Source organism: Vidua chalybeata, chromosome 1, assembly GCF_026979565.1.
Source record: "Vidua chalybeata isolate OUT-0048 chromosome 1, bVidCha1 merged haplotype, whole genome shotgun sequence".
Classification (NCBI taxonomy): domain Eukaryota; kingdom Metazoa; phylum Chordata; class Aves; order Passeriformes; family Viduidae; genus Vidua; species Vidua chalybeata.
In genome coordinates this window covers 35773887-35788358 of record NC_071530.1, presented here as the reverse complement: position 1 = coordinate 35788358, position 14472 = coordinate 35773887, and the positions used below count along the sequence as shown (strand labels likewise).

General features: G+C 37.1%; 1 protein-coding gene across 1 annotated transcript in view; it reads right to left on the bottom strand.

Moving 5' to 3' along the window:
* Window positions 1-1907: 1907 nt before the first annotated feature.
* The window catches only part of PLCL2 (phospholipase C like 2), a 100090-nt gene continuing 87525 nt past the window's right edge, over window positions 1908-14472 (bottom strand). The window contains exons 6-7 of the mRNA XM_053967548.1: window positions 11808-11917; window positions 1908-3172 (exon numbers count right to left, since the gene is read on the bottom strand). Coding sequence (XP_053823523.1) covers window positions 2993-3172; window positions 11808-11917 — 290 coding nt within the window. The 3' untranslated portion in view covers window positions 1908-2992. The remainder of the gene's footprint in view (window positions 3173-11807; window positions 11918-14472) is intronic.

Sequence of the window (14472 nt, the reverse complement as noted above, 5' to 3'; positions counted from 1 at the left end):
CACTCAATGATTATTGAAGCCAAACAAAAGCTAAAAAGGCAGTCAAATAAAGAGTCACTCATATTTTGGATCAATCTTCCACAGCTAAAGACTACGTAAACAGTTCAACTGCATTACAGCACTTTTAAGAAAATAAAGGCCCCCAAAAAGTGCAAAGTCGACCTGTTTTTAATTTTATTTTGAATACTTTGCTGGGGCTTGGTTGCATCTTTCTATATAACCTAAAATAAACATTGTAAAAAAAAAATAGACTAATAATATGGATGCACAGAATGCTTTAAGAAAATACAACTGAAAAAACCAGACATTTAGTGGTGAAATCATTATCATTGGGCTAACAATAAAGCCAGATACTTTGCTTCCAAGTGGTTATCCTCAACTCTTAACATGCAACATGTAAACTTCCTGAAGCACTTTTAGCTACACATCATCTTTCAGAGTGAAAGATGATGACTCAGCTCATTTTAAGACTTTATGGTACATACAGTTTTGGATCGAGCATGAATAATGAACAAAAGTGACTTCTATTTTAAGGAATCAGCACTAAAATCAGATGCTAACAAATTTAAAGGGTCAGTTAGCTAAATGCATGTATTTTAACTTTTTAAAAGATATATTATAAATCTATATTACTCAAAAAAACCATTATCTTCCTTTTTAACAACATAGGACAGGATCAGTTTTGTAATCAACAATTACATATATTCTAAGAGTGGAACATGCAAAACCTCTCAGGCCTTGTCTATGTGATAATCAATTTTCACTTACCACTTTTTGCCTAAAAACAAAGGAAAAACCATCAAACTGTGTTGAACCCTTTCAATGTTCCCTCACCTCTGTTCAGGTTGTAATGTGCTAAACAGTAATACGTAAATGCTAAGAATGCCCAAGACACCAGTTCTCATAACCTGATTGGAGGAAGAGACTCTACAGAAATGCTTCATTTGTGATATAAATTATGTCATTCTGTAAATGCCATGAAAACAGTGCTGGGGCAGGACTGCAAAAGGGGCCTTACTGGTTTTTAGGTCTCTCTGAAGCATAATGTGAACAGTGATGACATTTTCCCACAGCCTACATCTTTCAGTTAGGACTAAAGGTCAGAAATAAAATTCCAGCAGCCTAGGTTTTGGAATTTCTGATAAATTGAAACTGACCTTGCATATTTATGGCGCAGATGGATCTTGATCCAACACAGTTGTTTTGCTATAGATAAATTTAAATCTCACTCTAAATCAGATTTAGATGTGATAGATTTGGTCCTGGAAGACTAATTTCACAGTGGCTTAGAATACATTTAGCAATGTGAATTTCAAGTTGCTTCCCATCAACTTCAGGTTCCATCAGAAGACTTACAGCTGCCAACACAGAAAAGGACTGCCTAAAAAGCAACACTCACAGGTGTTTACCACAGGTTAAATGCTTCATTTTGTACCACACAGAATAGAACTCACTACTAGCAAGATCCTAACATTAGGGCACACAGTCTGTAACTAGACACTAAAAGAGCTTAGCACCTTCTAAAACTGCTCCCAACCCATACAGTTTGACATTTAAAAGCGCAGGCTCAAGATGTGACATTTACTATGCAAACTGTTTTCATCCCGCCCCATCCCCACTTTAATTTTATAATGACTAGAAAATAAATTAAGTCCCTAATAATTCAATGAAGTGCAAGTGTAACGGCGTTCTTGTTCAGAGCTCTATTGACTTTTACAGGATGTTATACGTACGTAGATTTCATTACACTCACAGTGCAGAAAGAGCATTTTGAACTGGTTAAAACAAAAATCCATGTAGAATGCATGTCTTGAAGACTTCTATTTAAAAGAATGCTTTTAAACAACCATCACCATCTTCTCTTTTTCCCCGCAACAGAACAAAAAGCACATTTTGATCTCCGGAGATTTCACTTGTTTTTCTTCAAATTTATTAGCTTCTGTAATTATATAGTCCATTTTATTGTTAAATCAGAAACAGTAAGAGAACACTCTAGGTTGGTATAGTCATTTTACAATGAGCATATCAGCTACAATACCTTTACCTAATGTTGTCAGAAAACCAAAAAAGATCAGAACAGCAATTGATTTATTTTTTGACAAACCTGCTTATTGAGATATCACCTATTCTGTAAGGAAGAAAATACTCAAAAAATAAAAAAGTTAAAATTCAGTTAAAAGCTTTACTTGTTTGGGAGCAATCTCATAAAACTCTTTTTAACATGAGCACTTCACTTCACAAAATGAAAAACTATTTACATCATTTTGCTTGCGGTTTGGTCACATTATCTACACACATTTGCAGAAGATCTTAGGCAAAATAGGTATGTATCTTCTTCTGACATAGGCTATCAGATTGATTGCACATTTTCCTTTTACATAATGGCTCTCCTATAGTGCACTGAAGTCAGTGATCACTGTCTAATTACATTCTCATTTTAATTTATGGCTCAACAATAAAATCAATACCACTTCAAATCCAAATATCCAAGCGGCTGAATTACATATAGTGTGAAACATGTGGATTCCACTTTTTTAGACCTGATTTTCAAAAGAATGATATATCTCACTAGCACAATTAACAAACTGTGCAAAGAAAGAAACAACCTTTGCATCCAATTGGTTTGAAAATCAAGGCATCTTGCCAAATTCTGTCAACTGATTTCCTGCTAGTTGCATCTCATTTAAAAAAATGTTCATTTCCTGATGGCACTACAATGAACTTTTCAGCACGCAATTACTGAATTACAGGATCTTTTACATATATATGTTATATTTAGGCCAATAATGTAATTTCCATGTTACACAAAATCATTGCCTTCACAAGCAGAGTTGCTACATACATTCACAGTTTCAATAGATTGTAATTAGCTTCTCCAGTTGTGCTTTAAAAATTCTGAATATTTTCCAACGGTAAGTGCAAAGCAAATGTCCTATGCAGCTACAATTGGTCACAGAGTTATAAACTCCAAAATTACGAGAAGAACCTTCTCTCATTCTCCATTTTCATCACCTGCTTTTTCAGGTATGACCTCCAGACTTCGACGAGGCTTTGAGATTTCTGCATTTTCAGTGCCTGGCTTATTAAGCCCACACGAAAGAGTGGCATAATGGATTTGCTTTAGATTCTCCAGTGCTTCATTTTTAGCATATTTGAGAAGATCAGCTTGTCCCTGTAAGGAAAAAAAATGCAGTTAGAATACACATTTGATAACAGCATTCTCTTCTCTTTTACCCTTCTGCTTGTTAAAAGTATAGTTGTCCTGCTTAAAAAAAAAAATAAAAAAAACCAAAAGAAAGACCAAAAACCAAACCAACCAATGAAACAAACAAAAAACTCCTCAAAAACCAAAACAAAACTCAAATACTGATAATTTAGTGTTAGAAAGAATCAAGCTCTTTGTTTTCTCTGAAGCCAATCAGTGGCATCAGCAAAGGGGTAGGGGTAATTTCTGTCCAACAGTTTTCAAGAAAGTAATCTGTGCTGTATTTTTAATCCATGTGGACTATAAATGTTTCTGCATAACGAAAACTGTGACAATTGATTTTAATACCTCAGGGAGCCATTTAAAGCTTTCCTGTTTTTTTTGGTTCCTAGGGATTTTTTTTTCCTTAGCGATGTGATTCACTCAATAGCAGGATGGTAAAGGACCAATGCTTGTCAATGCATGAAATATGAAAACACAGACTGGCGAGCAACACATAAAAGGGACAGTGATGACAAAGACTTCACAAGGCTGTCTGCAGTTCAGCACTATCACTATCCCTCTTCAGAATTATAGAATCATTTCGGCTGAAAAAGCCCTTTAAGACCATCAGGTCCAACCATTAACCTAACACTGCCAAGTCCACCACTAAACCACGTCGTTATAAGAGCCACATCAATCTTCCTCTTCATAGCAATTAAGTTATAAGCAAAGCTGTAAGAGAAATTGTCCCAGGCTTAGGTCATTTGGCTCTTGTTCTACAGTCCTCCATCTCTTCATATTGTTTAAAGCCCAGCTCCCACTGGGAGACTGTGGACAGGCTTCCCTGCAGCTGGTATCTGCCTACCCTGCCCACTTGCAGCGAATGAGCGAGGCTATAGCACATGGTGAGCATGTCTGTCTTACTGGTGGACACAGAGAAGTTCAAAAACAAAAGCAGCAAGTCTGCAAGGGCCAAAGTGATTGTGCTGTGCCCATGCTCCTGAGAGAGAACTGCTCCACAGCTCACAGGAAAATACCTGAAGGAGAGAAATGCATACCTGAAGGGGGGAAATACACACACACACACACACACAAAAAAAAAAAAAAAGTCCAGGTACTGTAGTTCCTTGGGACTGCCAGTACCAGTGTCCAATAAGGTATGAACACTGACTGCACCTTCTCCTGTCCTATCTGTCCATCCTAGGTAAATTCTGTCTCCTGACAGATATTTCTCTTGAAGACATGCTAGTATCTCTCCCAAAGATAATACGTTGCCTGTCCTCTGCCAAAAAAGGTTGAAATGCACCTTTACCTCTTGAATTTAAAAATATAGGAGTAGAGATAGAATAGCAGACAGACAAAAACATGCGTGTAGTACAAAAACATGGTGTAGTACTCTGATGCATATTTAGCAACTCAGAACATAAATACTATCCAATGAAATGAGCAGAATTATGTACTTGAGACACACAAATTGAAAACAAATTTTACTTTCTTCAAAGAAATAATGTCCCCCCTCCCCTCACCCAAGATCGTAAAAGCCAAAGTCTTTTTTTTTTGATCACCAGAGAGGAAAAAATCCAGAATGTCATCAATCATAGCACAAGCTTCAGTAATATTTTCTTCTAAAGAAAACCAGGGCTACTTTTTTAAAAATTCACTTACTTTTATTCAAACTAACAAACAACTAAAAGCTAATTTAAAACACTCCAGCACACTAAATGAGTCATATTTGGAGTGCATCTGTTTCTAGCCCAAGTTCTGGTTTACATGGATTAGTAGACTATAGTTCTGGAATTTTAATCAAGTTGTTTATTACAGGCAGAGCTGCTAGCAAACAGTCTATTAATAAGGTTGCCCAAAACTTCTCAGTTAAAAAAATACCCTGCTTTCAGTTACTTATATGCTTGCCAAACTAACTACTGAAGCTGATACTTTCTACGTAGGATTCTTGCCATTGGCAAATTTGGCATATTTTATTATTATTTCAGTTTAATATTATTCTTTAACCTCATCCATATGGTTCATTCAGTTCTGAGAATAAAGATGGGGAATTGCCATCAGAAGTTTGTTAACAATCTTCTATACTTCCCTACTTTCACTTTGGGTAGGGACTTGTAATTGACTACATGGCAGTAGGTCCAAGTTATGAGCTTTTAATAAACAAAAATCAGATTTTGAATGTGGTTAGTACAATCACTGAGGATTCCACTCTTGATCATCCTTCATCTCTTGACAGCTCCAGCAATGTGGCAAGACAGTATTCCATTTCCACAGAATAATGAATGTGCCTTAGGAAAAAAGTTGGTTTTTTTTTCCTGCATGGCTTCTCCAAGCCACCAACATTGGGTTGCCAATGCCAGCAGTGCAAAAGCCAGACTAGAGGGGAGGAAAGAAGAGCCTGAGACAGACTCTGGAGAAGAGGTGGATGGGGAAAAGGAGGGTGCAAGAGCAATCTCTGGGACTGACCTGGCAAGAGGCCTAGGGCTGCTGAAAGGGAAGCTGGACTGCATTATACAAGGCAGATGCTAGATCTTACTGCAAGAGGAGATTGTGAAACACACAGTGTGACAACACTAAATTTGGATCTGACAGGTGAGTAGAGAAAGGGAAAGATTGAAGCAAAATTTGGGATTGGAATACAGAAAGAAAATAGATGACAAAATTCACCACATTGAAAGTAGCCTGAAAATTATATGGAAGTAGAAGGACTAACAACTCAAAAAAAGTGAGAGATTGGTAATGAGAATAAAAGCTGGTGAGAATGAAAACCAAAAACAATGAGCAGGAAGAAGGCTGCTGAATGCAATAAATTTGGTGAGGTGATGAGAAAATGAAAATTAACACTCATTGGGAAGGATCTCTAGAGGTGGCAAGGAGGAAGAAGGAAATATTAGGCACCAAGTGGGAACGGAATAGTGGATGTAGGAAAGTGGGGAAGAAGGAATCGGGGGTTAGCAGGAATGGCTGGTTTTCAGCAGGGAACAATCAGGGAAGATGAACTTCAAAGACCAAAGAGGATCTAGGATAAAGCCTGGTTTATTGCAGACAAAGTGTTCAGACTAAACACTGTTGACCAAGTGGTATCACGTTTAGACCAGGGTGAAATAGAAAAATATATCAGTGCTCATTACTCTCTTCTCCAATGCTCAGAATTTATTTCAGAATGCTGTTGAACTCAGAAAAATGTTTGTAAAACCACCTGTGTTGCCATTATCTGCTGATATATCTTGATCTCAAGATAAAACAAGAGCCAACCACTACTACCAAAAATGCCATGAGCTCAAGTGAGAGAGCTCTGCACAATTCACATGAAGTGCCCAGTTCTGTTGATATACCATCATGAAGACATATGCTGGGGAAATGAAACAGCATGGATGATGTTAAAGAGCACCTCAAAGATTCATGCTGCAGTCACAGTGAACACCATTGAAAAGTAATACAATGCATCCGAAAGGCAGAAAATTTAAAAAGTCATCCAGATCTGGAAAAAAACTGCCATCACACACTCAATTAAACAATCACAAAGACTTTCTTTCTAGTTAGGCATCAAGTATCTCTTCTCCAAGGGCTCCCAAGATTCAGTTTGAATTCTTTTTATTTTATGCATCCTAATTTTCACAGTAGATGCTGTTGACTTAATAGGAAAGTCAGCTGACTGCAAGGTGGAACATGGGAATCTCTCAGATCTGTGGACTACTCAGGGGTCTTTCAACTTCTCAGCAGACCCAAATGACTGTAGCAACTTGCTTTGATAAAATGCATATTGTAAAGTCAATACAAGAGACCTTCAAAGAGCTCAAATTTTAGGCAAGCAGATTTATCTTAAGGGAGTCCCAAAAAATACACATTCCAAGAAACATAGGTGGTTTGCACAGAGAATTCAATGCTGGGATCTGAAGCAGTTGTAGAAGCAAACCAGTGTGTTTCTTGCTGTGTGGAAGGGCTGTCTTCACCAGGCTTTCATCTCAGATTAAGTCAAAATGTAAATTAATTTAGTCCTTAGTGTTGTCTGGCAAGCACACCAAAAAACTTGAATTGACCTCCAGCACTGTGGTTAACAGGCAGCTTGTGGTAATTCCTAACTGGGAGCAGGATGGATGTAGGCCTTGCAGAGCACTGGGAGAGCGCTCTCCCCTCACCGCAGCACACGGCAACCACAGCTCCCTTTCCTTCACCATGGTTAAAATCCACTTACAGAACTGAGCACTATGTAACTTGAATATTTCCTGTTTACAGACTACAGAAAAAGTTGTTTTCTAGGCAGACATGGAAAAAGACCTTAAAGAAGTCAAAGAACAAAACTGATATTCATTCAACAGCTTTTAGTAAGCAGCAGCAATAAAGAATATGGATTAATCTGGAAGCCCAACTCAGCACCCTTTAAATCTCTCTGGCCCAATTTGTCCATGTCATCTAGTCTGGTTTATTTTTTCTTAAATCAGTGCTAGAAAAATTCTGTTTGTTTTGAAACTTTGGGCTAAGAGGCGGTGTTTTTATATCATAGCTCCATAACAGTAACTGAAAACAAATCTAAAATGGCTCCTATCAATTCTTGAACATCCAAAATGAGGTACCATTTCAGAGTCAGTCAGATAGACTGACTAGAATGTCTCAGCACAGCTACCTTCATAAGCTGTTATGTATTCACTTATGATTTTTGATTAACTGTTTCTTCACTAGGTGTGTGAAGCTGAAAGTTCACACTGAAAGTAAAATTGCACAGATGACATTTACAATAACTGCATGAGCACCCTTTCCCCCCAAAAATCCCAAGAAACTCTGTAATTAATGATTGGTCTTTACCTCAGGATCTGTAACCCAAAGCTCCTATCAGGAAATTTAAGAAGCCACTTTTCCTTTCTCAAAGTGCTCCTCAGAGTACAACAGAACATTGCTTTGAGCAACCTGGTCGAGTGGGAGGTGTCCCTGCCAATGGCAGCGGCGTTGAAACTGATGACCTTTAAGGTTCTTTCCAATCCCAGACATGCTACAAAGTTCCATGCCCAGCTGACGTGCTCTGAGTGCATTTTGGAATCAGGACAAAAGGCCTTAGCTTCCTAACTTCTAAAGAAGGGGTTAATAAGGAGACAAAATCCCATCGGTCCAGCAACATCAAGAGACTAGTAGCTTCAGATATTTAAACTGAACTGGGATGTCTTCTGAGGACCTACAGGACCAGCCAGCAACTCTCAGAGGCTTTATGAATGCTCCATGGCTGCTGGAATTCACTTGAAGATTTGACTGGAAAAGTTCAGATTATTTTTAAAAAAGTAAGAAGCTGCAGTCCTGTAAGTGCTTGAAATGTTCCATTTATAAATACATTTTTTAAAATACTGTAGGTGCAGAACTAATGCTATTACAGGGATAACAGATGCCATGGACTGCATGCCTTGCAAGAGAAAGTAATGCACATCATATAATGTGACAGGCCAAAAAGCTCACAGCCAACAAGAAACATCTAACAAATGCTGAAGTTAGGAGTCCCACCTTCATTTCAAATATTTCCACTGACCTCGGCCTTTGTGTTTAGAACAGCTCTTCATTGCCAAGACTAATTTACAGTTGCTGTTATCTTCTTCCTATGGGCATCTCAAATTCTGAGCCTTATACAGGGTTTTTCTCAAAGTTTTTCAATGCCAGATAAGTCCATAAATTTTTACAATAGGTTGTAGGCGTCTCCTGCAACAGCACTTAAGAGTGATTTTCCTTCTACAACATTGTATTTTGGCAGAAAATGTGATTATCTATGTTTAGAAAATATGAATTCTATCAGCCTGAGAAGTAACAATAAACAAATTACTAGCAAATAACTGTTTAATTGAAAGAGATTAATAGTCTAGCATTTTACAACCTCTGAAACAGGTAACAGACCAAATTTACTCCAAGTGATGTTGTGAAGTTAAATATCTCTGTGTACATATATGGGGTGAATAAGAATGGGCATGTGTGCATATACACATACACAAATTGGATGGAAGTATTTCAGCTGAATCCAAACATACTATACTACTAATAAATTTGGCAACGTGGCTTCAAATTAAGAAAAATTAAATCCTTTAAAGCAGTAACTGTAATGTATGTACATGCAAAACACATAGAGATACTTCATAACCGTATCAGATGTTCTAAACAAAGTTTCCCTGGAATTAAGCTGTCAATTTTGCTATTTTATCAAACTTTCCATTGCATCAACTGCAGTCAAAATGTCCCAACTGAAAGAGAACAATCAATATGTATCTCGAGGGTAAAATGCAGCTTGATCAGTTTGGAAAATACATTAGCCACACCATGTGAGCATGCCATGAATCCTCTGTGCAGGAGCCGAGGATGGCACTCGTGTAGGATTATTTAGTAAGGCTGTTCAGAGCCCCACAATAATTTCTATATCATAGCTAAGAGTCCACATATTTATTGTGTATTTCCACATTCATTATTGTACTATTTGAGAAGGAAGTTAATTTGAAGAAGGGAGGGAATTCAACACATAAAAGAAATCCTTAAAGTGGTTCAGATTGTTGCTCTTCTGCTCAATTTCTACTCAAATGTGTATGTTCACTTTTCATCCCTGTTCTCTCATAGCTTTTTGAGAACTGGCAGTGGAAGGACAGTGAGATTGAAATTATGATTGCAGATCTTTTACTCCAGACAGGAAGTGTAGTGTCTTAGAAACTGTTTAACTTCTGTTTAACTATATGACACAAAAGTATGGTTATAGCCCACAGTTAAAGAGTTTGGAGTGGAAAACTTCAGTGTGTCACTTCAAATAAATTTCAGCCTTTATCTTTCTGTATATGAGCAACAGCACTTAGCAGATATGCTATCTGAACTGCAGTACCTGTAAATAACTTTAAAGATGTTCTGTAATGCCTCCTGTTAAAGTTTCAACAACAGGATGCTTAAAATCTCGCCAATTTTTTTAACTGAAGTATTAATTATGGGACAAATTGTACCTTCCAAAAGAAAGGATCTTAATCTCTGAGTAGAAAAATACCCCCCAGTGAATGTTGAAGAGATTTTCTCAATAACCTCTTCAAAAGGAAGGCCTTATAACTTCATAATTATGCTAATCCTAAGGACATGTATACAAGCCCTTCAGTGCTCCTCAGAGCCAGACCTACCATGTGGCTTCTCCAATTCCTGGCGAACGCAGAAATCACGACTTCACATTTCAGTCACTCACCAACTGCAAACCTCGCCCCCCCCCGCCAACCCTTATGTTCAGAATGTAAAGCAGAGATGCAAAGCAAAGGTACTGCTGTTTCAGGAAGCTTTAAAATAGATTTGCCTATCCAAGCTGGTATCTGACACCTTTGACAGAAAAAAAGGGATAAGAATTTACTTCTTTGACATTCGCCCAAAGCCACTGAACTAACTCTTCTCTATCCTCTCGGAAACACAGGACTGATACATGACACATCCCATACACTGCCTTCAGGAAACTCTGTTCTGACAGAGGAAATGTGATATTCTGGTCCTTTACCTATAAGGAGAACCTGCATGCATATTTTTAGAATGTATTAACTGTACATGCTGTAGCAAATTTCACCACTTTTTGACTCTCCCCCGCATTGGATTTGTGCAGTATAACACAAGAGGGATTGGAGCACCAAGCGACCTCATGAAAAGCTTAACAGTTCAAACCAACATGGAAAGCTGGAGAAATACATATGCATTACTGCTTTTCTGTCATAGTTCACTGTAAGAAGAGGCGGTATGGAACTGTATTTTCAAGAAGAGCTAAAAATAAAAACTAGGTGGGAGAAAATAATTTTCTTTATAATTAAAACAGACTTTATAGTTTAATGTAGTGAAGAAGTATTTGATTGAGTGGGTTGAGAAGAACTCATTAGTGGATGCAAACACCAAACTTGAATAATTTGAGCTAGAGTTCAGGGAATAAATTAAGGGAGGCAGTTTTGCTATCTCTACAAATTTTTATATACTCTGCTGAGATCAAAGATCACCAATAAGAAACCTGAACTGTTCCATGTTCTAGTTTCCTGAAGGTCTCTGGCTGAAAGCTTTTCTTATACTTCACCATTTACTCTTTTGTCAGAATGTAAGCAAATGTGCTCAACAAAATGACAAGAGAGTCTCCAGCTTATACAGGCAATTTATTCCAGCCTGGATTATGAACATAGTTTGCGTCTACCATTAATCACTGACTGCAGCAGTAACAGCTTCCCTCTTGTTTTTCAGTAACTGCATTAACCTTAACACTTATTCCGCATTCAAATCACAAAACAGGGTTTAAACAATGGCATAGCTGCCTTCCAGTCTGAGCCACTTTGCAAAAGTCAAGACTCATTGTTTCAGCCAGGTATTAAAGATTACCAAAGATCCTGCAATGTTAAAAGATTGCAAGAAGAAAATGTCAGACAAACCAAATGAAATAAGCTTCCATAACACTACAGAAGAATAACAAGTCACATTGTTATTCTTCTGTAGTGTTATTTCACTGTTATTTCTGTAGTTGTTTCAGATTATATAAACCAAACTGATTATAGAAGTGAATAAATCCAGTTGAACTGTGACACAGAGTAATGACCAGTAACAATATTAGAATGACAGTTCTGAACAGAAAAATGCAGTAACAAACTAAAGGAAGACACATTACCTTTAAAATTGTAATGTTCCATGTAAAACTTTCTACTGATTTTTGTAGTTTTCTTTCTTTTAGGCCTTCTCTTGCTCCTATATTGTGCAGGTTTTCATGAAACTCCATTGCTGTAGGGAATAAAAGAGGGACAAATATAGTATCTGTTTTAGTGCATTTTTGTGATCACAGAGATAGCAAATTGAAACTAATAAGGCAAAAAGACAGTGAAAAAGCTTCAGAAATTTTATTCTTCAAGCACAAATCTATCTGATGTAGTAAGATGCAATGTTATACAACATGTCAATATATACACAGCTCTCTAAACCAAAATCCACTGAAGCACCTGTTAGGTCATTGCTATACAAAGATGGAGCCCAGCAATTATTTCCTATAGAAATATAATCACTAAGCACAACTGAATGTGTTGTACCACATGTAAAAACCTTTTAGTAGTTGCTATAGGATGGAAACAGCAATTTCATTAACTACTCTAGCCCAATAAATTTATTTTGTGCCTTGCTCTTTTATGCATTTACATCACAGTTGTCCAGCTTACAGTTTATATGGCGGAGTTTGCCCAGAAAATAAAACACTTAACCTTATCCCACAGAATAAAGGAGTAACTGTGAAGGAGGAATGCCAAGTGAACTTGCCAAGAAATGCCAACGACATTTTACCACACCATGTAAACTACTGCGTCCACAAAACCTGTATCTGACAAACTCCAAATCAAAAATTATTGGTAAAATTCAGATTAGCTTGATCTAAGCACTGTGCAGACCAACCAAAGTTTGTTTTTACACTGCACAGATAGCAGAAACATAATTTGCTTCCCATGCTGCTGTTACAAGCCATATGAAAATAAACTTCAAAGAGTTTCCTTCAAACAGGAGAAGTCAAATATCCTTCCATGGGTACACAGAGCAACCTAACATAGATTGCCTAACATGGATTTCATGGATTATGAAAGTCATAGCTCCCAGGATCTCCATCTCTAATAATGTACAGGGTATTTTGAAGTCAAAAGTTGCCAAGTGGTTGTGACATACACCTATGAACGTAATAGTTAAAGCACAAATTATAATCTTAACTATGTTGGTTGTGATCTTCTATTTGCCCAGTGAGTGTATGTACTTCTAAATTTACATGTACTTTATTACCATGAATAAGCACATAGACTTGGGTTGGCTGTCAATCTGAGAGAAGACTGGCTTTTAAGGACATTATCTCTTCTTCATAATCTCTCTATCCTACACTCATGTCTCATTAAAAGAAAGAGAGATGACTGAATGTTTTCATTGTACACTCCCTTACCTTACTCCCACATATACACACATACATTTTAAAAAGTATTCATAGATTCATTTGAAAGGCAAAATTGTTCTTTCTACCTTTTCTTACTATTTTAAATTTTGCTACAAGAAAAATAAATGGCAAATATTTTCCCAAAATTAACATACTGTATCATTTTTATTTCAATCACTCCTCTATAGCTCTGCCTCTCGCGTCTCAAATATAATATTCATGTTTTATTTCCCCAAAATAGATTTCTAAACAGGTGAGGAATTAAAGTTCATAAACCTATCATTGTTTTAAGTATCCATTTCCTGTTCATATCAACCAAAATAATAAACTCCCAATATGATTATGGAAAGATCATACACAGATCTCTATTTACAATATTACACTTCTAGAGCCATCACAACAGTACAGATTTTCTGATCTGTACAATGAATTCTGAGATAAACTGGCAAACTTTTGAAGTTCTGCACCTCATTTCCATCTTAACAATTATTGCTTTTTAAGTCAGTGGACACCAGAAATCGATAATAGCTTGAACTAAAGCCACTCAGAGAGATATTAAGAATAATGCTGAGTGCCTGCATGTTAAATATGGAATTGGTGCTCTGTAGGTTTCAGATTATTTTGATGTATATGAAGTTCCTGATATCACAAATGTGGACACAATGGTGACTGTGTATTCTGCCAGCCAGAAAAGCTCCTTTATGTTCACTGACAACCTTCTGTGGTGATGCTCTTCCCAGTCTACACTCATACTATGATACATTTCTGTCCTGCCAAAGCCATTCCACCACAGCTAAGTGCACTTGGAAGTTGGCAGGAACATCTCATCACCCCTCTTCAGAAAATGAAACAGTCAGATCATCCTAGCAGGGCACACACATGTAAACCCTCAGCTAACAGGTGCCTCCTGCTTAAATAGCACTGATCACTGATACTGATAGGGGCATCCTCAACACCTCTCACAGACTGGCCAACTCCTCATCATCATGCTACACTAAACATAAACATACAAGCAGGGACAAGCAGATTTGAATTTTATTTCTGCTTCAATTACTAGCTCTTGCCTGATTAATTGAAATGAATTATTTCATCTCTTTATCTCAGTGTTTCCATCTGCTGAAAGGAATGAATTGTATTTGCTACACAATATATGGACAATTAAATTTTAGAGTATGAATGCAGCACAACATTTAACTGTTGACTATGTCTCTCTTGGCATTCTTCTTGTATGTTGTCACTTGGTTTTCTTGCACTTTGCCTTGGAATTATTTCATGCATTAACTATGACAAAGGAATAACACAAGTGTTAAATTCCAAAATTAAACTTGTTACAAGATAACAGAAAAATGAAAAAAGAGGGAAGACACTCTCATTTACA